Source organism: Corvus brachyrhynchos, unplaced genomic scaffold (assembly GCF_000691975.1).
Source record: "Corvus brachyrhynchos isolate BGI_N302 unplaced genomic scaffold, ASM69197v1 scaffold61, whole genome shotgun sequence".
NCBI lineage: Eukaryota > Metazoa > Chordata > Aves > Passeriformes > Corvidae > Corvus > Corvus brachyrhynchos.
The window spans coordinates 6,343,962-6,369,912 of NW_008236478.1; the positions used below are offsets into that span (position 1 = coordinate 6,343,962).

A 25,951-nucleotide genomic window follows, 5' to 3' on the forward strand; every position below is an offset into this window, starting at 1 on the left:
TGTGAGAGTACCCACCCACTCACACAGAAAGGAGAAACAGTCCTAAATTAGTTACTGTAAAATCAATTTATAAATTTACACCCAAGCAAACTTTCTTGTAAGTTACCAGGAAAAATTATCAAATAATATCATTATCCAAGAGAGGAGGAGCAAAACGCTTTGGGCACTAAGACATGGAAAGAAAATTGAGAAAAGAGAAAAATGGGCAAAAAAGTTTTACAGACATACTCAAAGTTCACCATAGTTGATGAGAAAGTGCTGCAATACTCTCTAAGAAGCAATGTGTGCTGGGAAATCAGAGGCAATCACGACGGAAATGATGATGCCAACATAATTCATGCTACATTTATGATGTCTATCAACCTAGTAGTTATTACATGCTAGAAAAAACCACAAAATTACCCTAACAATATACTGTGACATACTGTAGTATAACAGTATTTTGTTGACTATGTTGGATAGTATTTTCTTAATATGATGCATGTGGTTATTGAATATTTCAACATGAATGTTCTCAACAGAAGATTGAAAAATATTTGCTTTTAATGTAGTATGGAATGAAAGAATATCTGGAGTGGGGAACATTTAGTCTGATACACTGAACCAGAAAAATCAATAATAGCTATCTTCTGTGAAAGGATGTTCATTTTGTACTACATTTTCCACAAATCCTGTACATTATTTTAATTCTGAATTTCCTGAGTTCATCTTTATGTATTGAAAAAATTCTGTACACATGCATACTGAAACTGGGAAACTGTATCCTAAAATGGATGTGCAACCTAACCTGTTGCAATCAGCAACAATAATTTTCCCCTTAACAATTACTCCTCGGATTTTTAATTCTGTGCTTTACCCTACTCTCTTGTCACTTGGTGGAAATCTTTAAGTTCTTTTCTCCATTCCTGGTAACTTTTACCTATGAATTTATCATTATGTATGCATTACATCTATGGTCTGACAATCAAAATTTATTTTATGCAAGACAAAATCTTTTCTTGCATAGATTTCCCAGTATGTATCTGAGACAAGAATATTTCTAAAATTGCGTAATATCTCAACATGGTATATGCAAGTAATCATAGGATTCTGCCCAAGCACTTTAGAATTTGTTTTTGTGGTTAGCATGGTACCAGTATAACTTTTAACATTTTATCACATGGACACTACCTGTAATAAAACCTGACAAATCAAAAGGTCAGTCTGGCTCAGGGCATAGAAGAAATAAATAGAATTGAAAAGTTGAATGGAATGCATGGAGAATAATATGAGGAATTCAGAAGTCAGGGATTACATGTGAAATACACATTACCGAAATTTCAAAACTTTGCTTCCAATTCATTTGTGTGTCAGGAGAATAATTAAAGGTAGGAATAGACTTCTCATTTGAGAAGCATTTTCAATGAAGCTGAAACTATAAATTATGTTCAGAAAATACTTTAAATTTGAAGCACAAATACCAAACTTACCCATGAACTGCACATTTCGTTACCATAATACAGGAAGTTTAAAGGTTCATTCTATACCAAAGGAATTTTACCGAGTCAGAGGGTGGGTTACCTGTCTAAGTGATTACCTTTGCACACTGGAGATATTTTGCAGAATCAGGTTGGAACAGAGATTAGGTTCCAAGTATGCTTCAGGTCTCATATCAAATGAGAACCAGACACTGGACTCAACACTGAATGGCACTAAAATTTCATAAACTATTCTTACATTTTCCAAGTTCAAATGTTACAACAGCCTGGTTGGTGTGTGATTATCACATCATTATCATGATATCCTTAGACCACAGACAGTTCATGGGACAGAATTGTGCCTCAGGAGTATTCCTGTGATAGGATCTCAGTCTGGAGACCCAGCGTGGGAGGATCCCATTAAAGCTACTTTAACAGATCATTCATAAAGGAAAATGAGGAAAACAACCAGTGTGTCAAAATACTGTATCAAAAACTTGGAATATATATCTGAGCCTTTTTTTTTCCCCCCCACCCATTAGAGTCCAGTCAGGTAGCAAAAGCCCCCTGTTAACAGCAAAAATGGGATCTAAGAGAAGGCGTTTGGGTCTAAGTCCTACCAGACAAAACTTCTGATCTGCAACAGTGGTAAAACATTCTTTTCAAACTTGCAGCTGGCTACAGAGTCAGAATTACATTTAAAGATAAAAATTTGTGTATCAAAGTGCAATAATGTTTTGATTTAGGGTATCTGAAAACACTGAAAGTTAGTCTATAAAAGACCTACAACATATTTGAACCATAAGTGTACAGAGATATATTTTAACAGCTATCTCCCAAACTTCTCTGAATGGACCTCTTTCAGTGCCTTTTAAATTATTTAATTTTCAAAGTCTATTATTTTTTAACTGCTTTTTACTTATTTATTTAAATTTTGATAATTCTCAACATTTTTGGGGCTTTCTATCCCATAATAACCAGATCAGACTAAGTTATGTACAGAAAACCACTGTCTAAATATGTATCAATTTCCCACCACTGACCGGAAATATCACTATGGATAGCTACAAAAGCTTTGATTGTAGTCACAAGAAAGCTTGTGCTCAGCTATTTCAGCCTTCTCCCCTCAACTGCCCACACTTTGCTTTGTGAGTATTCACTTTTTTAATTGATTAGTGCAATTTCTTAACAACAGACAACATATAAAATTGTGTATGAGCAGATGATTTACAATATTAGAAATTTGAAGAGGGCTACACTTTCTAGCACAAAAAAACATATAAACATTCTCTTTTAATAAGTTTCTAAAGCAATTTTTCACATTTTTATTAGAATAAATTAAATTTGTATTACTAGTTCTACTGGGTGATTTCAATTAGATGTTTTTTCTTCTTCATTATTAATCCTATGATAAATAGAGGAGACTCTAAGAATAATCTCAGCATCTAAGATGAAGTTCTAAAGGTCAGATATAACAAAAGAAACAATTCTGACCTCTATCACAGATTCTCTATTTTCATAAACTTTGCATAGCACAATCAAGTAGGTTTACCTCAGATGAGCAAATACAGAAACAATTTTGCTAGTGGATGATGATAAAGAATCCCATTTTCTGTTATCAGTTACAATTCTACATATCCTTCTCCTTGACTGTGAAGAAATGTAACCAATTTCAGAACAAATTAAGGGAGTGCTTAGCCTAAAACTTTCAGAGAGCAGTGAATGAAAACTTCTTGCATTTCAGGATTAAGTTAAAGGAATATATCCAGTCTACTTATTCACATACCACATTTAAAGCCTGAGTACATCGTGGTGTTAAAACCTAAAGCCATGTAACCAACATTTAGCTGAGTCTATGATCTCCTCTATTGTGCTGCTACAATCTTTACAAATTCATACACAGGTGAAGGCAGAGATCCACCTAATAAAGTCACTTCTGTCAGAATATATATTACATACATCAAAATGGCTTTGTATGAGAACAAGCTCACTTTCTCCTGGCTTCTTTGTATAATCAGTAGCATTTCCCTTCCCTATATTGTATAAAATCAGGTAGGTTCAAAGTATACAAGGAAAGATTTTACTGAGATCACTATGGTGCCATTCTGACTACATTTTAGAAAGGGGCTTCACATAGCTGGTCTTACTCTACATCTTTGACATATGCACGCTGATAGGACAGATGAGGAATTTGCAATTATGGTAGGATTTTTATAACAGGAGAGATACACCAGTGCTTGGCCATTCAACTATAAAGAGATTAATTTACTAAAAATGTTGGTACTCAGTTTCTAAAGAAGTACAGAATATATTGGTGGACCTAATAAAGAAAACTCTCCCATTGCTGTAATCCCATATATATTTCTATATCATTAATACTATCCCATACATTTCAGAGTGTTCCAGGGTTGCTTCTTGAAGAAATCTTGCATCTTTTAGATCTCTGACATTTGGTTTTCACCTTATGGATGGCAAACTCATTTCTTTTTCAGGCACCTTTCTTTTTATATAGATAAAACATGTTAAAAGTGTTCACAGAAAAAAATGAACTCCATTAAAGGAAACAAATTTAACTTATTCTTCCATTATTAAGATGACTCCTTTTAGCAGAAGATCCTGGGAGTACAAAGTACCATATCACTGACTGCATAGTCCATACAGATTAAAATGCAAGAAACTTCAATCAAAATACTTTCAAGTTCAATAAACTAGTAATATTGTCCAGAAAAGGACCATTTTGTCATAGTAAGTATTTCAAGAAATAAGCCTATTAAACTGAGATTCAGTTGAAGGATAAAAAAAATTCAACACTAACACTTAAATTTAATAACATGCTCAGCCAAATACAAAATTCCATTTCCTGCTAAATCAAAATTTAATTGATCCACTTCATTATTTGATAACAACATTGTATTCTATTAAAACGCTTATTTACTATTTTCTTCAGCTACTACTCAAAAATCCAGCAAAACAGTCTCCCTCAGCATAAAGTCCAGAAAATAGTGTAATATTATTTACAGAAGTAAAGGTAATTCCCCTAAAAAATACATCTCTGCAATGTAAAGTACCCTGAGAGTGCCTCACTAAAACAAGTATCTCCAAATTAATTTAAAGAGATTGTTTACACATAGAAAAGTTTGCAGAACTGGACTCAGAGATAGAAAGAACAAGACATTCACTCATCTCTATTCACATCCTGCATTCTGCCTGATTATATTGATGGAATATTCATTAGCACAACAAAATAAGTTACACCCAATACACCAGTTTAAGCTCACTTACATGCTGAAATTATTAACCAGTTTACAGTGCTAACAACACATAAAATATGAATTTTACAAATCAGTATTCTGCCTAAAGGTGCAACTGAAAACACTAAATAAATAAAATAGATAACTTATATTTATAATCATACTGACTTACCCTGGTAGAAGAATTCACCAAAGAACCATCCAGATTGCCAGTGTTGCACTTGAAATTCAAATATACATCAGGATTGTGATTTGCTTCCCATCTTCCCAAATCAGGAGTCACTGACTTGTCCGAGTTTGCAGTTATTTTCTGGTAGGCAGTGCAAGTCATTCCTGTGAAACTGGATGGCTTGATCATGAAGGCTTCCAGAGCAATATTACGAGATACCTGTTAAAACATTGACAATAGTCATGTCACAAACTCATTAACCATACTTGCAATATTGTATGTGCATTGTGTACTTAACTGCATACACTCAATAAAGGACTGTGCATGTATACACTTACGTACATCCTTGGGCTGAGAAAGAAAACAGAACTTATTTGAAAACATGATATAGAATTCTACAACAGCATAGTGGATTTGCTTCAATCTTTCTTTCTTACATATACATATATATATATATACACACGATCCTGTTTCTATCAGTTACATTAGTTATTATTACATCAGTTTTGCAATTTCATCATTATCAACTCCCATGGAATCTGGAATTAAAGCGACAGAGTTATAAAGTGAACTAGCAACACCAGGCTTAAGAACTATTTAAAAATTGAATAAGGATGTGCTTTTGTACCACAAAAAAGCAGCAGAAACCTTCTTAGCTATTTAGTGGCTGAGTCTTTTCACAGACCTTGTTCCATGAGAATACTGAACATGACTACACAGTTCAGTGCAACACCATGGTACAGGTACATTTTTGGCCTGCCCTTTAGCAAAGTGAAGTGTATGGAGACAGAGGTCATAGCAGACTGCAGAGACACATCTCTACCCTTAAACTAGCATTCTCATTTCATCACAGGCCTGTGCATGAGATAAACAGCTCACGTTGTAACAGGTGGAGACTGGTAGCACACTGATAGGACTACATGGTTTCTGCTTCCAGGCATAGATTGTTTAGTGATCTATGGACCTGGAAGTGCTGGATTAATGGTTGGACTCGATCCTAAAGGTCTTTGACCACCTAAATGATTCTGTGATTCAATGTCACAAGGCTGACACAGTTTATAGAGTTTCTCTTTTTTTCCTTTGGAATTGTACTAGAAGCTACTGGGTGCCTAAGCCATGGGGGATTTTTATTTACTGTTTTCTAAAATAAAGAAAGCAGATGCAATTTCTGTGTGACAGTTTCCTGGCTGGCCTCCCAAAGGAGCAGACATGTTTGGTATGGCATAAGATGACAGCGGAAATACTCCACAGCTTTTGTTTATTTACAAATTGCACTCAACAGTAAACTACTTCTCCTACAGAAAACCATGAGAAGCTATTTTAGCCAGATAAAGCATGGCAAAACAGTTAGTGACACATATCTAAGTACACAGAGTTACTCTTTTCAGTAATGTCAACATCTTTCTGAAGCAGTGATGGGGAAAAAACCTGGCCTTTGTCACTTGACATTTAAAAGAAATGTAAGTATAAAACAACAGAGCCCTCCTCGCTGTCACATTGCAAAATAATTCTAGACGTCACATTATTGTCACTACACATTTAATATAAATACTTTTAGCAAATTTGATTCTTTTATGTAAATGAGAATTAAACAAAAAAATTTCCTTTAAAAAACAGTCCAATATATTTTTGTCCTTGTTTGGAAGACTGCTTTTCTAAAAACATACAGTGAATGAATTAAGGCTATTATGCTATTTGGCTTCCTCTCTAATTCAATTCAGCCTATAATTCCTTTTTTTTTTGGGTTGCTTTTATTTTTATACATTATTGCTGTACCTGAACTCACATCGAAACAGTGTTTTTGTGTAAATGCAGTGGACAACTGAGAAAAGAATACATGTTGTTTAAAAGCAAGCAAGCAAGCAAACTAACCCAAGGAACAATAAGGCTTTAAAGTATTTATCTAAAATTCTAAAAGGGTAACTTTAAAGCTTCTGATTCAGATGTATTCCTGCTATTTATATGTTGAAACTGGCAAGAAGACAATGTCTTACTCTCCAAATGGCAACCTCTCAGTATCCAAGTCACACATTTGTGTAGGTGGAGGCCAAGGATTAAAAAAAATTATTTCTAACAGGTACAGTTTGCTTCTGAAAAACTAAAACTAACCCCAAATTAGTAATGTTTAGGACACGATAGACCTTTTTTGATAATCTTCTAAATACTTTAAGCAGAAATTGTCTACAATCCTCTTGGAAAGGCATATTAAAATCTTCAAATTGCAAGGGATCATGTTGTTTTCTATTAAAAATGTCAGTCACTCATTCAACTTGGACCTTTCAAATAAAGCCGTATACTATAGTGGCTTTAAAAATAGAAACTGAGTGAATAGTAAGAACACTATATTGTAACAATAAATACAACTGAACAAAGAAAACCATTTTTTATACCACTGGTGATATTTAAAAAATATTTTGGTCTTGCAAATAGAAATCAAGAGAAAAAAAATCTTACAAAACACTTTAATTTTTTGAAATACCTTTGATATAACTTGAGTCTTGCTTGTCAATATTTGACTTGCAATCTGTTCCACACATCGTACAATCCTGGTGCAGGCTTTGTCTTCCTTTTGAGCCATCCACAACACATGGTCATCCACCAACATTATATTGCTGGCAATTTCAATAAGAGCATCCCCAACCTGGAAGAGAAAAAAAAAAAAAAAAAACAAACAAGAAAAGGTATTGTCTGTAAAACTCACAAAGTAAAGAAAGAACAGATAAGAGTACAATGAAGGCAGGTGCCTCACTTCTCTTGGTAACCATCATTGAAAGACAGCTTTGATTTTATAAAAAATGTAAATGGACTGAAAAAGAAAAACTGAGAAAGGAGAAGTGCAACTCACATCAAGGAAGAGGTTTCTAATTCACAACTTTAAAGCTTATCCTCTAGATAAACCACACAAATTGAGTCTCTCATCTGGCAATAAATAGAATTCCAGAATTATCACCCTCTTTCTTAAACTAATTAAAATTGGCCAAGCCCCTCTAAAGAACTGCTTCATGTTCAATCAAAGGACCTTGAAGGGGAAGGGTGGGGGGAAGGAAAAAACAAAGCAGAGGGAAAATATATTTGAAAGACATCTTTGTTACAGACATAGTGGAGTAAACCTGAAGTATAGCTCAGGTGCTGATACAAACTTAGATCATCTCATTAGCCGTAGCTTTGGTAGTTCTAATTCATGCTTGTGCCTAACCCAAAATAACAGATCTTGTTTCACCAGATGACATTTTGCAGATTTTGGTTAACTAGGTGTTTGAAATTTTATTAGTAGCTACATTTAAAAAGAATAAATACCACTGAGAATATTTTTTGTAATTATTTCAAGCTAAAATAAAAATGTTTACTTTTTAAAATTCAAAAGCTTCGAGTAAAATTTGAAAATCAACATGACCATGTTACCAATATTTTTGAAGGCAAAGATATGGAAAAGATATACCCAGTTGTCACAAATAAACTTGAATAAAAAGGTATATAGAAGAGAAAAACAACTGAGAAATATTGCTAAAGAAAAGTTAAAGCCAAAAAGTCACACTAATGGAAACAGAAAAATAAGGCAAATACACAGATAATTCAGTGGAAATGAAAACAGAAATTCAGCAATGATGAAAAAGATTTAAAAGACAGCTGAGGTTTTGAAGTTAGTTCTGCATTTTCAATAAAAAAATACATAAATTTCACATGCACTGCAAAGGAAACAAATAATGAGACTATATGTGAAATTTTCTGTGACTGTTCCTGAAATATTTAATCTATTTTTGAGAACATAATTACTAGATAATTCTAGATGGCTTTTGACAATGTGACAGAGTTATTGATAAAATGAATAATAACAAATCACATTAAGAGTCTGGAGTGATTTATGAGAAACTATAAAAGCAAATACCAATCAACTAGGCAGTAACTTACTGAGGGCAGAACAATAGTCTACAAATATACAAAAGGAGAGAAATAAGAAAAGGAAGTAATTTATACTATAATTAAATGCATTAATGAAGAGTAAAGGCATGCCATTAAAAAGACAAAAAATTGGGCTAATATATCTATATCTTCCTGACAAAAAATCGTAGTGTTGCAAATATGGCCCTTGTGCTGCTGTTGAACCTCTCCTGTTTGAGAGGTGAACCACCAGATGGGATCAAGTACCTTTAGCTTGTATAAAAATGAACAGTCCTGCATGGAATGGGACATGCATCCAAGGGAAGAGGTACAGAAACTGTACTAGTTTAGTAAGAATGTTTTTGAAAGTATTTTGAAAATTTGCATTTTAATTGATTTCTAATGAATTCGTATAATTGTAGCTTCAGTTCCTAGTCAATTGCAAACTAACTGCCTTTTATTAAATAAAGTTCAGTCCTATTTATAATTATGGGTACAGCCTCATGCACAAAGCTATTGACACTTAAATTTTACCAATACTTTTGTACCTTCTGAGTGAGAGTTAAGAAATGGGTGCTAGTAAAGAGTTCAGTGAATGAGGACCCTATTTAGGAAACTTGAGAGAGAGAAGAAAGTGTAAAGGGAAACAGAGAAAAATTAGGAGAAATGTTATAAATTAAGAAAATAATAAGGGTTACTAAATTAGATATGTAGAGATAAGTGATGGAGATAGAGATGTTTCGATACCAAAAAGCAGAAACTAAAACCTATTTGAAAGGCAGAAGAAGTCAATTAAAAGATTAGAGATGCTGCTCAGTTTTAATGGAAAATGCATCAGCTGCTAGAAAAATAAAGAGGCTTTATAGCAAATCCAGCTGTTTCCTTTGAATGTTAAATTTTTATTTTGTCAGAAAGCAGTAAGATCTTATCAGGATTTTGAGCTGAAATAAAGTTGCAGCTTTGAAACATGATTCTTGGAGAGCACTTAATAATATACTTTAGATCTAGTGTTTAATGGTGAAATTGGAGACTTTCTCAAATTGGCACTAAAATGTTAACTGTTATAATTCCCAGAGCCAGAACGGAATGAACATTGCCAAACCAAAAGAAAACATCATGTGCTCAAAAATTGCAGTTTATGAAATCTTTATGCAAGCAGTTACTCTGAAAATTAACAGCAAAAAAATATGATGAACATTTCTGTTCTCTGTAAAAACCTATCTTTCCCATAGGGTTTGCACAACTCTGATTAGATTTTCCTGCAAAAATGGCATACATACTGGTAAAAGTTTCTGTACAAAGTTGCACATAAAGACATATTATCTTTTCTTTACATGAAGTGATACCTTCTCTCAAAATTCAGTGAAAACCTCCTGATGCAATGAAGAAAACAAGAGAAGCTCCAGTGGCCAGACAGAGTCCATTCTAACACATTAGACATGGTAGAAATTAAAAAGGAAATTAAAAAAGCAGCTCATTAAAAAACAGGTTTTATTCCTAAGCAGCAATGCCCTTGTCATCAGAGAAGAAGACTTAGTTGTCCTTTTTGGCACAAAGAGACACATCACAGTTTATGCAGAACATTTGCAATCAGCAATCAGTTCTAGAAGCTACTCTTCAGTGTGTGCCCGCATACATTAAGAACAGGGCCATATGTCAAGACTTCTCTTCTAAGTGATACTTTTTTTCAGCATAGAGAAGATATCTTACATCTTCAACTTCATCCACGAAGACAATTAACTTTTCCATTATATAAGCCAAATATATTACATCCATTTTGTCCGAAAAGAGGGAAGCACCTCTCGTGTAGGCTGTCAGCTGGCGGGAAAATTCAACCACGGTTGTCAAATTGATGTGCATCTGAAAATACATTAGAATTGTTAGGCTTAATAAATCAGCTAGCTTCATTATCTTTAAAAACATCCATTGGTATAATGCCTGCCATAATTTCTCATGGATTTATGTGCATCAATATGCCATGGATATACATTTCAGGGGCACATGAAAGTATCTTCAGCCTTAAGTCTTAGATTTAATTGCTGTTATCTGAAGACACCAGCACAACAGGCCAACAAATTCTGAAGATTTTTGTCTACTTTTTCTAGACTGTAACTATCTGGCCTCATAAAGCATACCAAGCTACCAACCTTGCCTTGCCTCTATCTTTAGATCCTCATAAAAACAACAGTGTCAGCAATGGTTCCTACACGCAGTGGTACATGGTTGGAGAACAAGGTAAGTTCAGACTGGATGTGAAGAAAATCTTTCCTGTCATAAGAGCAGTCAGGCATTTGAACAGGTCACTCCCAGAAGTTGTGCAGCCTCCATCCTCAGAGGTTGTAAAGATCTCAGTGTCTAAAGCCCTGAGAAACCCAACATCACCTCATTGCTTACAGGAGAACAAACTGGATTCTACACACCATCCTTATTATTACCCTGCAAGTGCAATGGCTCTCTTAATATTAGTTACTACTATTTATGAACCCATATGAAAACTATCTTTCTGTGGTCTTATCTAGCACTACTACTAGGGAAGAAATGAACAAGGAAACTGAAAGTTGTAAAATTAGTATGGCAGTTATACATCTGTGCCATCGTCCACATCCTCCTGTTGTGCTCTTTTTTCCTCATTAATTTCTATCCACCTAATTTTTCATCTCATTCTTTTACTTATCCTTAAGAAACAGTTTAAGTAGTGCTTTTTTTGAAGACATCAAAAAGGCATTCTACAGAAGAAAGGCACTTCAGCTGATGAAACTCTGATATGGGACTTCACGAGAAATTAACATCTTTCTGGATAAACCCATGAGGGGAAGACAAAGAAGGAAAGTGAAGCACTGATCACTGTGTCAACATTACTAATAAACATCTCGACTCTAAGCACTCTAATGGAAAAAAAAAATTAAGATAAAGGTAATAAATGCTGGGCACTTGTTCCTACTACAATTTCCAATTGCCAAAGAAACAAATTGTTGTCTTTCAAGTAAAGCATTTTGTTAAAAGTCCATCCATCCCAAACTTGTGGATGAACCAACACTTCTTGCAAGCTATTCAACAAGATCAGTACCAGAGAAGGAGAGCCTTGGATTCCACAATGTTACCTGACTAAAAGCATGAAGAACTTGAGTTATTTCTTGTGAATAAGGACATTCAGAATAGTTTTCTTCATCCCAGCGCCCAGTTCGATTACATTTACGCCACGCCTTAGCCTCTTCTGCGCCATTGTGAAATGCAACGGAGTTAAAAGAATACTGGAGACAGGGGTGGTAAGCAGTTATACCAGCCAAAGTTTTGGGCCACCTATAAACAGCATGATAGTAAAAATTAAAATGTGAAAGGCAACTTACAATATAGATATATATAACAATATATAACCATATAAAGCAATATACAGAGATATATGAGAAAAAAGGGCTATTTAAACTTTTACTTCATAATGTTTTATAACGAATTACTTTGTTTCTTTGGAAAATGTCAAAATTATACAGGTTCAAGTCTGGCTGATCACACATTCATTCTGCATTAATTCCAGGAAGGTGTTTAGTGTTAAGGAAAAAGGTATGGCTGGTGTTTTTACTACATTCATGTTTGCAAACTGCAAAAAGCAGAGCAGTAAGTCTGTGAAACAAAAGAAAAAAACCTTAAAACCCTATTACTAAATGCTCTTAAAAAGTGCTCAAAATGTACCTGAAAATCTCAGAAAACAATAAACAAGATTTCAGTAGAGATCATGTGCGATGGAGGAGGAAGGAACTAGCCCTCAAAAATTAGCTATTTAGGTATATGTGATTTATGTAGCGTGATTCTAAAACATTCTTTGAAAACAAACTAAATCAAGAGCAGCTGTGTAAAATACAGCTTTTTACCGGCTAGGCCCTTAGTTCAATGCCTTAGAAAGCCTCGTGCAGCCTAGAGAGGTAGTAGCACGGGCAATCCAGCATTTCAGTAGCTCTGAAAATGGCAAATAGTAGCTGCAAAGCTGATACCACTAGTAGAAGCAAAGAGGGAGAAATACAGCCTTCGGTTGCCCAATTCCTGCAATTAGAAGCTTTCAAATAGAGACAGAAACGCACAGATGTTCGCAGAAGGATCACAACGCCAAAGAGGGCGGGTCCCCTCTTGGGCCCTTCTTTCATTCAGAGAAGGGGAAAGGGGAGGACTGGGGGCAGACCTGGGGTGACCGGCCAATCAGACACTGCTAAAGAGTTTGAGTTGCATTTGGTTTTGCCCACACTTGGAACAAAGGAGTTGAGGAGCACATGGCAGAGGCAAGTCTGGCTTGTCTCCGGGAGGGGGAAGGGAAGCTCGTAACAGGCAGCAACAAGCAGCCAGAATTCTTCTATTTAGCTGATGGGTCTGTTATAAAATACACTTTTTCTGCATTCTCTAGAATGGCACAACTGGAACTATTTCTATAGATAAACAATCTATTGTCATTTACAGCCTAGTATGGACATAGCAGGATCAGGTAATTGGGAAAAATCAAAGAAAATCATAAGCATATCCTCAGCGAGTCAGCAGGTGTGGCAAGGATATGGTTCTTGAATTGCACTGATGTAATGACTGAACCCAATAAATCACAAAAATATTCTGCCTTTCAATGAAAGCACAGCTTGGCAATCAGCCTTTCCTCAAACATATGTATTAGCTCCTCTTAATTACACAATGCACGTTCCATTGTACATTGTTCCATAATAGACTGAAAGGTTTTGGGCTATAAAAGTTTTCTTCATTTCAAAGAAAAGCTGAGAAGAAAAATACTTTTATTTGTCACACCTGTCACTGAAATAATTCAATTTGTGATGTAAAAACAGTTGATAAAAAATGAATCATAAAAAGAGCTTCCCCAAAAAATCAAAATATGTCCAGTAGTATATATAGTATATAGTGTATAGTAGCATAGAGGCCTTTTGCCTCTGGGCTAAAATATTACTTTTAGTAAAACATTTGCATTAATGCAATTGGGCCACACATTGGCAACTTGCATCAAAAGTAAAACGAACAAGATTATTCTGAAACTAGCACTGTCACAGTGAGCAGAACCTGGCCTTTATGACTAGGAATGATAGCATGTAACAACATTACCATTTGCTTTTCAGAATAACCTTACAGCATTTCAGAAAACAAAAAAATAGAGTAAAATATGGCCATGATAGCGAAAACCTCTTAGCACAAAAGGCCAGTTCATTCTGACTCTCAGTGCCTAACTCTTGCTGCAGTTACATAATTATAAATACCACCTAGGCTGTACAACTGAAATAGCCACACTTCCCTAACAGTTGACACTTTTTTCCTTTCTTTTGCCCAATAAAAGAACTGTTCTTTCTAGTTTTGCCTCTGTGGTTCAATTCTTTCTACTTACATACTTGTTATGTTACCAAATCTTCAAAGACCTTTGTAAGAAAACATGCTGGTGTGATAGCTCCATCTCTGAGGATTAACCTTTGGAACAATTTCAAGCACTAGTGCTGAATTTGAGCCTGATAAATTCTCTATGATTTTAAATTCATTCTCAAATGCCAAAAGAACCTATGGACTCAGCATTCTGTTGATGTACATTTAAAAAATAAATTTATATGGATTTCTAGGAAGATGATCAATAGAAAGAGAAATGTCCACTCCTGTTTCTTTGATTTCTATAAAATGACAAAAATGCCCCTGGTGTTAGCTTGTGCAGCCTGTAGGATTTATATATATTTATTTTATGGAGAAAAGAATGTCATTTTAGGGCAAGAACATGAACTTCATAGAGTTGTCATCTAAAAGATTCTATATGTGTTTTCTGATAGGAAGTATACATTTCTTAAAATATCTAACTAAAACATATTTAAGCACATCCACTGTGAGAAAACATAATTCCAGTTTTTGTGACGACAAAAAAATCTGTAAGATTGTCAAAGGTCTCTAATGAACTTTAATCCATATATATGGATTGCCTCAGCAATTTTACCTCAGTGAAAGAGGTAAACTCACTGGAACTGAGGTTAACACATAATAAAATAGCTTTGTAGTAAAGAGAAAAGAGATTATTTGAGTAGGTTATTTTTTTCCACTTCTTTCTAATTCAATCCTTTATTTTTATTCAAACACAAGAAATAGTACAAAAAGCCTTTGGGAAAGTTTTAAAGGTAACCTAAAAATAAAGAGAGGCTTTCAGGTCAGAAATATTTGCAGAAAGTTCTGTTGTTTAAGAGAAGCTTCCTTCCTCATCTACTTTCCTTTCATTAACTATTCGAGCTGAATTCTCATTATAATTCATTTGATAACAAATTACTGTCTTTCTCAATGGGATTGCCATCATACATCAGTCTTATTGTCAAGCAGGTTTTGTTTAAGAGCTTTGTGCATATCATTGGAGTATTTTAGAGCTAACTGAAAACAATACCAAATTCCACAGAAACCTTTTCTTCTGATTAAAATGATTAAAATTTTAAAAAGCCCCACCAGCATATGTAGATAAAGTAAAGATGAAGCAAAAACTGCATTTAGTTTACAAAATTTTGCAGACTCTTAAGATTCAGATAGCAGGACAGATGTATTTTGTAAGCATGTGATATACTGGTAGAACTCTGTGTGTCCTTAAGCTCACCTCAAACAATCTATTTGTTTTTCTAAGTACTTCTACTTTCTGTTTTGATTCTTTTCAGTGAAATATTTTACTAACAGTTTCATGTCATTTGTTACCTCTCATCTCAGCTGAACAAAGCCACCAGAACTAGAACAGATTAAAAAAGTCAAGTACTGAAGATTTAATCTTCTAATGCTTTAATGCAGTGTTATCATCTTCTGCAAAGACCAAGAACAATTTTGAACATTCTCTCATTTGGCTCATTTTGAAAAAATCTTCCATAGCTGCATACTGAGGAATTAGAAGATTTTCTGACTTTCACAAACCACTGCTTCTCTTGAAGCACCAGGCCCCATTTCCCATCAAAATTATACAGTGCTCCTCCTTCCTATCATACTACATAAAAATGACAACTAAAACAAGTGATTTATAATTGACACTGAAGTATCATGTAAGCATGAATGTGGTCTGTACCTACATTAATACATGAAACACACTCCAAACCCAGAAAGTCATACCTGAAGTCTCCCTTGTTGTTAATAACTCTTTCTGCAGGGCAGTAGGGTGCAGCTGTTTCAAGTACCACAATTTCTACTTGTTTAGTGCTATTTCCATAGGAATTCTTGACTAGACACTCCCAATCTCCAGTTGCATCAATGTCAATACTGGATAGGATAAGTTCACTAAAAAATAAAAGATTCATCATTGTATACACTTAATTATACAGATATCAAGTCATGGGTTTTCTGACATTAACTTATTTTCAGAGATTTTTAATGAAAATATAAAAATGGGGTTTGGTCTATGGTATTAGAGGGACAGACAGTATGTAGTGGTAGTGAGCTCTTAGCAGCAACAATTTGTATTGACTACTCAGGTTGTAACAGGCTACAACACAACTCACAAATTACCACAAAAGAATATCAATTATTTATCAATGCCTGTTCTCCTTTCCCCAGATATTACAGAGTATTGGGTTTGTTGCCTAACCAAACACCCAAATGTCAGAAATGCATTTCAAGCTGACCACACAACCAACCCACAGAGAATGGGTTTGCCTTCAGCCATGATTACAGCTCCTATGGCATCTCAACAGCAGAATCTGGCACTCCTTTATCAGGGATAGAACCTCATTCAATTACTGCAACTCTACAGGTGTCATAGACCAAAAATAATACTAACTACTTCATTTTAAGACGGTAACACGTTTTATCTTAAATCTGCCACTTGGCTAGAAATAAATTTTACTAGAGTTTTAAACAAATTACAGCTTCTGAAAGTTGCTGAGAGAGGAAAAAAAAGGCAGCATTGATCTGAAATATTTACTTTGCTTTACAGAAATGGCTCATCTTTGAATATGCCTTGTGGTTTAGACAATTGGAAATTATGTGGGAAGAAAGGCAGTAGTGTGAGAAAGGGAGAGAATGTACATTATAAAAACTGAAGGACAGAATTAAAAGTTAATAAATTTATTTTGAATTTTTATTTAAAATAAAATCTTAAAAATTCTTCTTGTTACCTTTAGCACTTTTATGTAGAGCCTGACATTTTGCAAGATGATTTTCTCAAGTACTTACTACAGAATTGTTATCTGGGTCCTCAGAAAACAAATAAACCACAGTAAATAGTCTTTGATTTAAGTTAGTTGCTTCAGAATTTTTACATAGTTCTCCAGATATTCAGTAAAATTTATTATTAAATAGTAACTTTAAAAATTTCACATTATTCCTATTTATGATGGCTTTGAACTCCAAGAGCCTTGTAACCCCCTATTTCATTTTCACAATGAATTTTAACATATTTTATAGCAAAAAATATAGAAAAAGCATCACTAGCCATTCTCAGAGACTAGCTTAGTATTTTAACGTCAAAGGAAGCAATTTTTCTCTGAAGAAGTCTCAGGTGAATAGCCCAGTAACAGCAGCCTCTTGGCTCATTCTTAATACATCTTTTCATATTCAGGGTGAAATATATCAGTGAAATTAGCCAGTTTATAGCAATGTTTTAATTAAATCTTATATTTCATATGTCACAACAATCTCATTTCATTTTTATAGACAGTTAAGATCATACTCCTAGAGCTTATAAAAACAATTAGGCATAAAACTTTTTCACTGAAAGAGAAGGCAGCAGAAATATTCACTCGTGGCATCAAGATGTGGAGACTTCACAAATGAATAGAATGTATGATAGTTTTGCTGATCTTTTGATATATTTTCCATAAAATATATATAATCACTGTTAAGAATAGAAATTTGATAAAACTGGGAACCATGGTGATGTTAGGTAAATACCATATTTGAGTTTACTATAAATTTTACAAGTACTCAGTATGAAGATAAATATAAAGGGTGTATTTTCCATTTATTTAAACTGCTGAAATGTGTTCTGATGTAAATTTCTCTGCTGCTTAACAGATCTCCCGTCATGAGATGACGTTTCCCAGATTCACAGACATATTTACTGATACGTCAGTGTTGCTTCTGATAGAAATGCAATACTTGAACACTGGTTCAAATTATCTCAAAAGATGAGTAACTCCTCACATTCACACTTTTAATCTTCTATTGCCCTTTCTTCAGATGGTGACAAAAAACAAGCCAGAAAAGGTTTATGCAATATAATGACTAGATCATGACATTGTCTTCTGAATTGCCATCTGGTCACTGTAAATGATGCATTGATTTATATTCCTCTTGGAATATTTTGGATAGCAAGCCCAATGGTGAAACTGTTCATTTACTTATCATCTGGATATGACAAATGATAAATCGATCTTATACCTCTTATACCTCTGGAGAATTTGGGGGACTGAATTTAAAAAAAAAAAGTATTTTAATACTCAAAAAAAGCAGACAACTTGATCCTTTAGCCTTTTCTCCACTTAAAATCCTTAGAGACTTCAACTTCACAGTGCTGGCAGACCAGAAGGGAAGGGTGGGCCTTTCCTGGGTATAGAATTTTAAAACTATTTCATAAAGTTGTCTACTAGGTCAGTTACATATTTTAAGTCTTGGCATGGTTATGTAAGCACGCCCAGAGATTCTCACTCGTAGCAGAAAGGCATTCTTGATCTCTCTTGGCAATGGCAACAAATCTTGGCTAAAGGCAAGAACTCTCCCATAATCTGAGAACAAGGCAGGACTCTGATTAAGGAGCTTGACAAGAACACAAAAGAATTAAGAGAGGATGGCTCCTTTGGCTGTAATCTTTTCTTGATTACCCCATCTCACATGAGCTAATAAACATCCAGCCACAAATGAAACAATATTGCCCCTACTATGCAGCTTTCCTAAGGATGGAGTATGAGTCAAGCATTCCTACGCCCTCTACATCAGCAATCACATCCCACTCCTCAGCAGTGTGACAGTTGCCACTTTTCATGGAAAATTTTGACTTCCAGGATGAGAAGAAATGGCCTCAAGTTGCAGCAGAGTGAAGGTTTCGATTAGATACTAGGAAAAGGGTGGTCCAGCACTGCAACAGGCTGCCCAGGAGAGTGGTGGAACCACCTCCCAGGAAGCGTTCAAAATATCATGTGGATGTGGCACTTGGGGATATGGTTTAGCGGTGAACACAGTGATGCTGGATTAACACTTGGACTTGATGATCTTAAGAGGTTTTTTCAAAACTTAACAATTCTCTGATATTCCATGATGATAAAATGAAGTCAGACATTCATGAGATGGTATCAAGGCAAACTGAATATGAAGATTGCTGCCTGATGAGAAAAGGATGACTAGGCAGGCTTTTCTCAAGTTTCCCTTTGAAATTATAGTGACCTTCTCAGTAAGAACATTGAAAGGAAGAAAGAATATACATAATTCTTTTTTGTACTGGGAAATTTCATGCATGGTAGAATTCCTTTTTTCAAATGTGATGACTGACATATTGAAAAATTAATTAAAATGTACAGCTGATGCAATTGCCGGAAAAAGTCAAAATACTCAACTGAAGCCCATGGCATTTGTCATTATAAAGAGAGGAACCATAATACAAGCGGAAGCCATAGTCATGTAATCAAGTAGCCTATGACAATAGAGTTCTATTTGAGGCATAGTTTTGCATTGCTACAGCTATGCATAACTAATTAGGCAATCAGAAGTAGGTCTCATTATGCAAAGTTTCTCAACCATGTCCTGAAGAAGTACTATAGCGACATTTACTGTATGCCCCAGCAGTCATTTGCATGCCAGGACACAAACTAACAAATAAAGAAGAGACTTTAACACCATATTGGCTTTCCACAAGAAATACTTTTAAGTCTGACTTGAGTTTCTGTAAGATTTAGGATGAACCAACTGCTCTTCCTGCAGGAAAATAAAAATTAATTACTTAAACACAGGAAGTATTTAGGTTTTCTCATATTCTTCTTCAGACAGATAAATAGCTAATGTGTTTCCACAGTTCAGGCAGAAGGTCTACATAACATGCCTCCAACCCATACGACCTTAAATTATTAATGCTAACATGCAATTTAAAAAATAAGGGTTGGTCTCCAGAGTACACTGCTGCTTGGAATACAGCTTTTTATAGGGGACATAAGGTTAAAACATGGAAAATGAAGAGAGAATCTGTAAATCAAGGCACTTGTCTGAACTCAAATTGCTAGTCTGATCTCTCTGCCAAAATTAGTTATTTATGCTTGAAAGAAACAGCATTAGAAGGCTGATGGCCTTTGAAGTAAACTTGTGTCCAGGCAACAGCAGGAGAAAAGGAAGATGAAAGTTAGTACTCATTTTATGTGAGACGTCTAGCAAGTCTTTTCAGGTGTAATCAACTTCTCATACACACAGGTAATGCAATACACATGATCTTGTTTCTTTTGATTGCATATAAAAACAAAGCTTAACTTACCATTTAATACCATCTGTAGGTACCCAAGAAATGTAATGGGCTATAACATATAATTTTTCTATAATTTATCTATCAGCTCATTTGCTCACGTGCTAGAGCCATGATTAGAGTTGGAAAGGACCTAGTTTTAATAACAATATACTGCCAAGAAAAAAAAAAACCCAACCCCAAACAAAACAGAGGGGAAAAACCCCAACAAGCCAAACAAAAACCTACTTCCAAAATAGGAGAAAAGAGCTGTATATCAGTTAGTAAAGCCATCTCACTTTATTTCCTTTGCATTGTTCAAATTACTTCAATTGAAATGCAAGCGTTCAAAAATACTGTCACAGGCTAATATCCATTTGCTCCCCAACAGTCAACAGTGAGATGTGTTTTCTATAGGTGTATATCAAAGTACCTGTGACCTACATATATGCCATTAACTTCTTTCATAAAATTGAAAAAAACCCCACTATTGATATTAGAGTGACTCTACCAAACCATCTTCAGAAACTACATCAGCAACCTAAACAGCTCTACATCATATCACAACATGTTTCGTTTGCTGTATGATCTCATTATCATTCATTGAGCTTGTCAGGCAATCAGGTACTGTTCTGCACTGAAGGGTGTACATAAAGATTTTTGCATTTATCTTCAAACTCCCACAGTCCTGGAGTCAACACATGCCAGTCTAGCTAGCTGAGAACATAAGTGGGGAGAGGAAAAAAAAAGGATCAACAGTTCTAGAGACCCAAAACTTTCTCTTGCTGGATAAACCTTCAGAGAGCTGGCAGGTCTGTGGAAGCACAGTGCCATAAAGCTATCTGAAGAGACTACACCTGGGCCAGGGCTTATTTAAAGTACTTCATGAATCAGTTGTCTATCACTGAGCTGCTGTGTCAGTTGGTGAAAGGTTTAGGGATGCTCAGATGTGTTTATTGTTATTTATTTTTTTCTACCAGCAAACTGATGGACTGCAGGATGAATATAACTGCAGCCTTCTGGGGAAACAGTGCTACACCTGCTCTATGCCTTTCATCTGCCCTTAAGTAGTCTGTATGCTGCAATGTTATATTCAGAGGAAGCTTTATTTCATTAGCATAACTCCTGTGATCTGTACACTATCAGAGATTCTTAGACAAAAATAACACCAATCAGACCAATAGCCAAAATTGCATAAAAAGCTTTTAAAGTAAAATATTTCCCAGATGACTCAGAAGTGTTAATCTGCTTATGACAATTCTTGATTATTTGATTACATGCCACTGGGACCAGCAAAAAAACCCAAAGCAATAATCACAAAACCCCCAAACAACACACAAAAGGAAACAAACCAAAAACCCTACTAAATTAATTTTACAATTTCACACTATTTGTCAAATGCATATCACTTTGACACAGTACAAATGCAGAAATTAATTATCTAATGAATACTTGAAGGGCTGGTTGATACATTAGGGTTGGAATACTGACCTGTTTTACTTGCCCACTGCAAGAATTTTGGAAATATCTAAAAAGAAGGTAAGACGTAGCAGTTTCCTACATAAGAATTTCAGGATTGATCTCTATTCTTTCTCAGTATTTGGTGTATCTCCTACAGTGTAAACTTTATTTTGTGATGGCCAGGAGCCACCCAATGACAATACCATAAACAATTAAATATAGGGGGGTTTTATCCTGCAGGGAGAAAAAAGAGTGGAGAGGACCCGTTTTCATGGAATTCCAGCATGTTAATGGAAATATGTCTTAAAATTCATTCTCAACATTGAACAAATTGAAATACATGAAAATTTAAAAGTAATTCAGTTGCTGTTTTAATATGTCTAACAAGTTTTGCTTTGAAGAAATGGTTTGCTTCACCAGTATTTGGGGTGGTTTACCTAGCATCAGATTCTGGATGCATGTCATAAATGCTCTCATATGCTCACATTTGATTCACAGATTTAAAACTACTGCCTGGACTCAGAGAAAATGTATAATTATACCTAACATTGATGTTGACAGGAAAAGTACTTTAGAAAAAGCCAGCCCTGAGATGTTGACTCCAAACTGCTGCTACAGTGCAGCATGTCCTCAGCTGTAGCTGTTTGTAGGGCCACATTAAAATCATTCTGGCCTTAAAAAGTCAAAGCAAAACCCTCTGATTCTCCCTTGTGGGGGATTAAGTGTCAATTTTTGTTCTTACTACTGAGCATTTCAGTGTTGTGGCTGGATGGACCCATATATAGCTGCTGCATATAAGCAGAGATGGAAGTGAGAGGTCAAAATTTAGTGCAAAGCATCTTCTTAATCTGTTCTCAACACCAAAGAAAGTACCTTCTTGTAAAGTTCTTCAAGGTCTCCATCAAAATATTATTATAGTTCTGACATACTGTTTTTCTAGGGTATTTTAATTCTAGCAGCCAAAATACTTAGACACGTTTTTTGTGAAAATACATATTTTTCAATCATGTTTCAATAAGCACTTAACCAAATTAACCCTACAGGTTTTATGACACAGCACAACTCTTAGGCAATGGTCTATTACTTTAATGACAGAGGGTATCATGGTTGCTGCTCTTGCTTTTCATCATATTAGTGTCTCCACAGGTTATATTTTAAAATGTTTCCCAGACTGATTCGTAGTAAAACTTGAGTTTTATATATTTCAGGTAATTGAAATATTTTTAGAGAAAAGGCCTAAGTTTAATTAATCTTCCAAATTAATTCACATGAAGATACTCTTAATCTCACATAATGAAACCCTTACCCTGAGCATTTCATAATATTCTGCAATAATTTAAAATATTGTCTTCCTATCTCATACATGAGAATGCTGCTGGTAAAGTAGCATCTGTCACTAGTCCTTTTCTGCCTCCAGTGCCTGAAGTGAGTTGTAGACCATTGTCTACAGGGTTTAAAGTGACCTCAAAATAATAGAGAAATATTGATTTACAATTTAAATTGTTATTTTGCTTCAATTGTCTCCTAACTACTTGACAACTAAGGGTCAAACAGAGTCAATTAGGTAAACCAAAAATACCGGCTCTGAACAGTTTCTGCTTATCTCCCTAGATTTCTCAGTATGACCCTTAGCTGCTCATCTCCAAATACCCATGACAGCAGAACACAAAATGATTATAAAATATCTGCATTTCTGAATCAAGTTATTTGGATCTGTTCTAATCTTGTTAATCTTGTGCAATCTCCAATATTCTGCCATGATTTGGTACATATCTGAACTTTCAATTAAGTATCCAACCTACCAACACACTTATCAGGGATTTTCAGACTGTTTTTTTACCTACTACCAGTCCAAATCACTACTGCTTGCTTCATGTCTTTTCCAGATGTATTCCTGTCCCAACTGTTAAGAAAGTTTAGGGATCATTTGGATCATTTCACACCTTGAATTTCTGCCTTTCACACAGAACTTCTGGAAGCATTTTGTTCATTCTTCTAAGAAGTGCCTGCCTGGATCTCAAACTTGCCATGATACCACCTGTCTACTCCTGGAACCAATTTCCTTTCTCTAGGCATATCTTAAAAAGTCCTTATTCTTCTAGTGAAACTGTCTCAATCAAAGTCCTAATTCTTTACTAATACCTGCAGTGGTAATTTCAAACAGTAAAAAAGTATTAATTGGACTCAACCTTCTGTTTGGATAGTGTAAATTATGATCAAAAGTTTTAACCCACAACATTTAATTTGTTTGAAATTTTTTTTGTACCTTTGCATTACAAGTGGACCATGATTTGAAATTCTTCCTTTCCCCTGCACATTTTTGAGATTTTCACGTAATCATATACCTCCCATCTCAAACATTACTATTTATTTCATTGTTTACTTGGCAGTGGCTACTGTCACAATGTAAGGAAGCACTTAGAGAATTGAAAAACCAGATTCTTAAGCTTAATTTTTTTTTAAATTAAAAACCCCCACAAAATAAAGTGGCTTTGTCAACCATTTTTAGAAGACTGAAATACTTAGGACAGACTATAATAGAAAAACGTGATTTTCAGGGGATCAAAACCCAGTCCTAATAGTCTGTATTTCCAGTGGCAAATCTACCCACACGACAAAAATTACATCTGAAAACAACTTTTGATCCTAGCACCTGTTAGTCTAGTTTTAGTTGAGAGCATTTCTTCATTTGTAGCTCTCCTTTTTGTGGGTTCTTAACTTTCTGCACAGTTTCATGTTTTCAGAAGGAGCACTTGTGAACTGTAATGGTCCCAGAGCAGCTATTACAGCTGTCGGGGCATAAGCACTGTTAAACACTCTGCACAAGTATTTACAGAACAGAAATAAAAAGACTTCAAAATTGTCATTATATTCTTTGTGGTAAATAAGAAACTTCCTGAAAATTAAAGTCTCTCAACCACTGTAGAGTTTCTTGGTTCATAGAATTAAAATAAGTTCCTTTTCTAGTTTAATATTCTAATAACTGCCCTGCTAGCTTCTCAAACACTGAAAGGGAACAGTGGGGAAGTTGGGAAAGATGCTGTGCTGCAGAGAATCCTACATGACCTTCCTTCTGACCTTAGAATTGCCACTTATTATTAAACTGATACAATATTCCAAGCTAAAGAAAGAATTAGGCTGTCTTCATGGAAACACCATTAATGATTTCAGCTAGATCCATTCACAAATGATAAGAAATTAGTCCCACATCATATGTATATTTTCATATATGACTATGACATTTACACACAGGCATAATGACAGAAAATTAAACACCAGAAGAATCAAATATTATTATCATTGGCAAGAAATGATAAATGCAAGCTAGCAGCAGAATTGAAAACACCTTTTCAAGATCTCCTGTAAGGGAATACTCCTTGCCAAGAAAAATGTCACAGACCGGAATACAGTTCAAAACTTTAGTTTAATTATTGTAACAAAAATATTTATTTTAGTTTATTCTGCTTTATCATAGGAGACAAAAAATACACATTTGGATATTTTATCCTTCTACTGTGCCAGTTAATAAAACAGAAGGGTTTAGCATGATATTTGTGTTGTAATCCATGTCCAGAAATATCTGGCACTACCCAATAAAATAACCCCCTAAAAATGTTTGAATAAGCAGCTTTTGGAACATGACTACACCTCTTTGTTCAAAACTAGCTATAGAAATCTTTAAATTGCTAAGTAGCACAGGCCAAAGCCTCTCCTTTAGTGCAATTACAGAAAGCCACAGACAGTGGACATTTGCTGTAAAGACTAGGTATGCAAAGGCAAAATAAGAACTGATTTTAAGTTACCTTTAAGTTCAAATCGTATCCTTAACATTTGATAGCCTCAGGGAGGCACAGTCTTTCTGATGTTTCAGTGCCTTGTACAACTATGATTTAGCCTGAAGAACCATCACAAATTAGTGTGTAATAGCATGTAACAAGCATATTAATACATGCTATTGTTACATGTAACAAGCATGTTAATACATATTATTTTGATTTGTTATGACAATAATAATTATATAAATTAGGATATAGTATATATGGTCATGAAGATGGGATTAAAACTAAGAAGTGCTGAAGATAATTTTAACAGTCACAACACGGCCAACGTTTTCTTATTTTCAACATGAAGAGACAATACATGTCCTAATATTTTAAAAAATTATTTCAAAATAGTACAGTTTTTAAAAGTAAGTTCAAAACTATGTCTTTAATATGTTAATTTTGATCAGAACCTAGATCAAGGCAGAGGCACGACAGCTCTAGTTTTAGCATTTTTGGCTGGACATGGACCATGCTCTACAGTAAATGCAGTGTTGATGCCCTTCTATCTTATGAAGTGC

General features: G+C 34.8%; 1 protein-coding gene across 1 annotated transcript in view; it reads right to left on the bottom strand.

Annotated features, from left to right (window-relative positions):
- The window catches only part of ADGRA1 (adhesion G protein-coupled receptor A1), a 162,741-nt gene that overhangs the window by 105,817 nt on the left and 30,973 nt on the right, over window positions 1–25,951 (bottom strand). The window contains exons 6-10 of the mRNA XM_017726084.1: window positions 15,843–16,007; window positions 11,858–12,056; window positions 10,467–10,616; window positions 7,357–7,518; window positions 4,881–5,096 (exon numbers count right to left, since the gene is read on the bottom strand). Of these exons, the coding sequence (XP_017581573.1) occupies window positions 4,881–5,096; window positions 7,357–7,518; window positions 10,467–10,616; window positions 11,858–12,056; window positions 15,843–16,007 (892 nt within the window). The remainder of the gene's footprint in view (window positions 1–4,880; window positions 5,097–7,356; window positions 7,519–10,466; window positions 10,617–11,857; window positions 12,057–15,842; window positions 16,008–25,951) is intronic.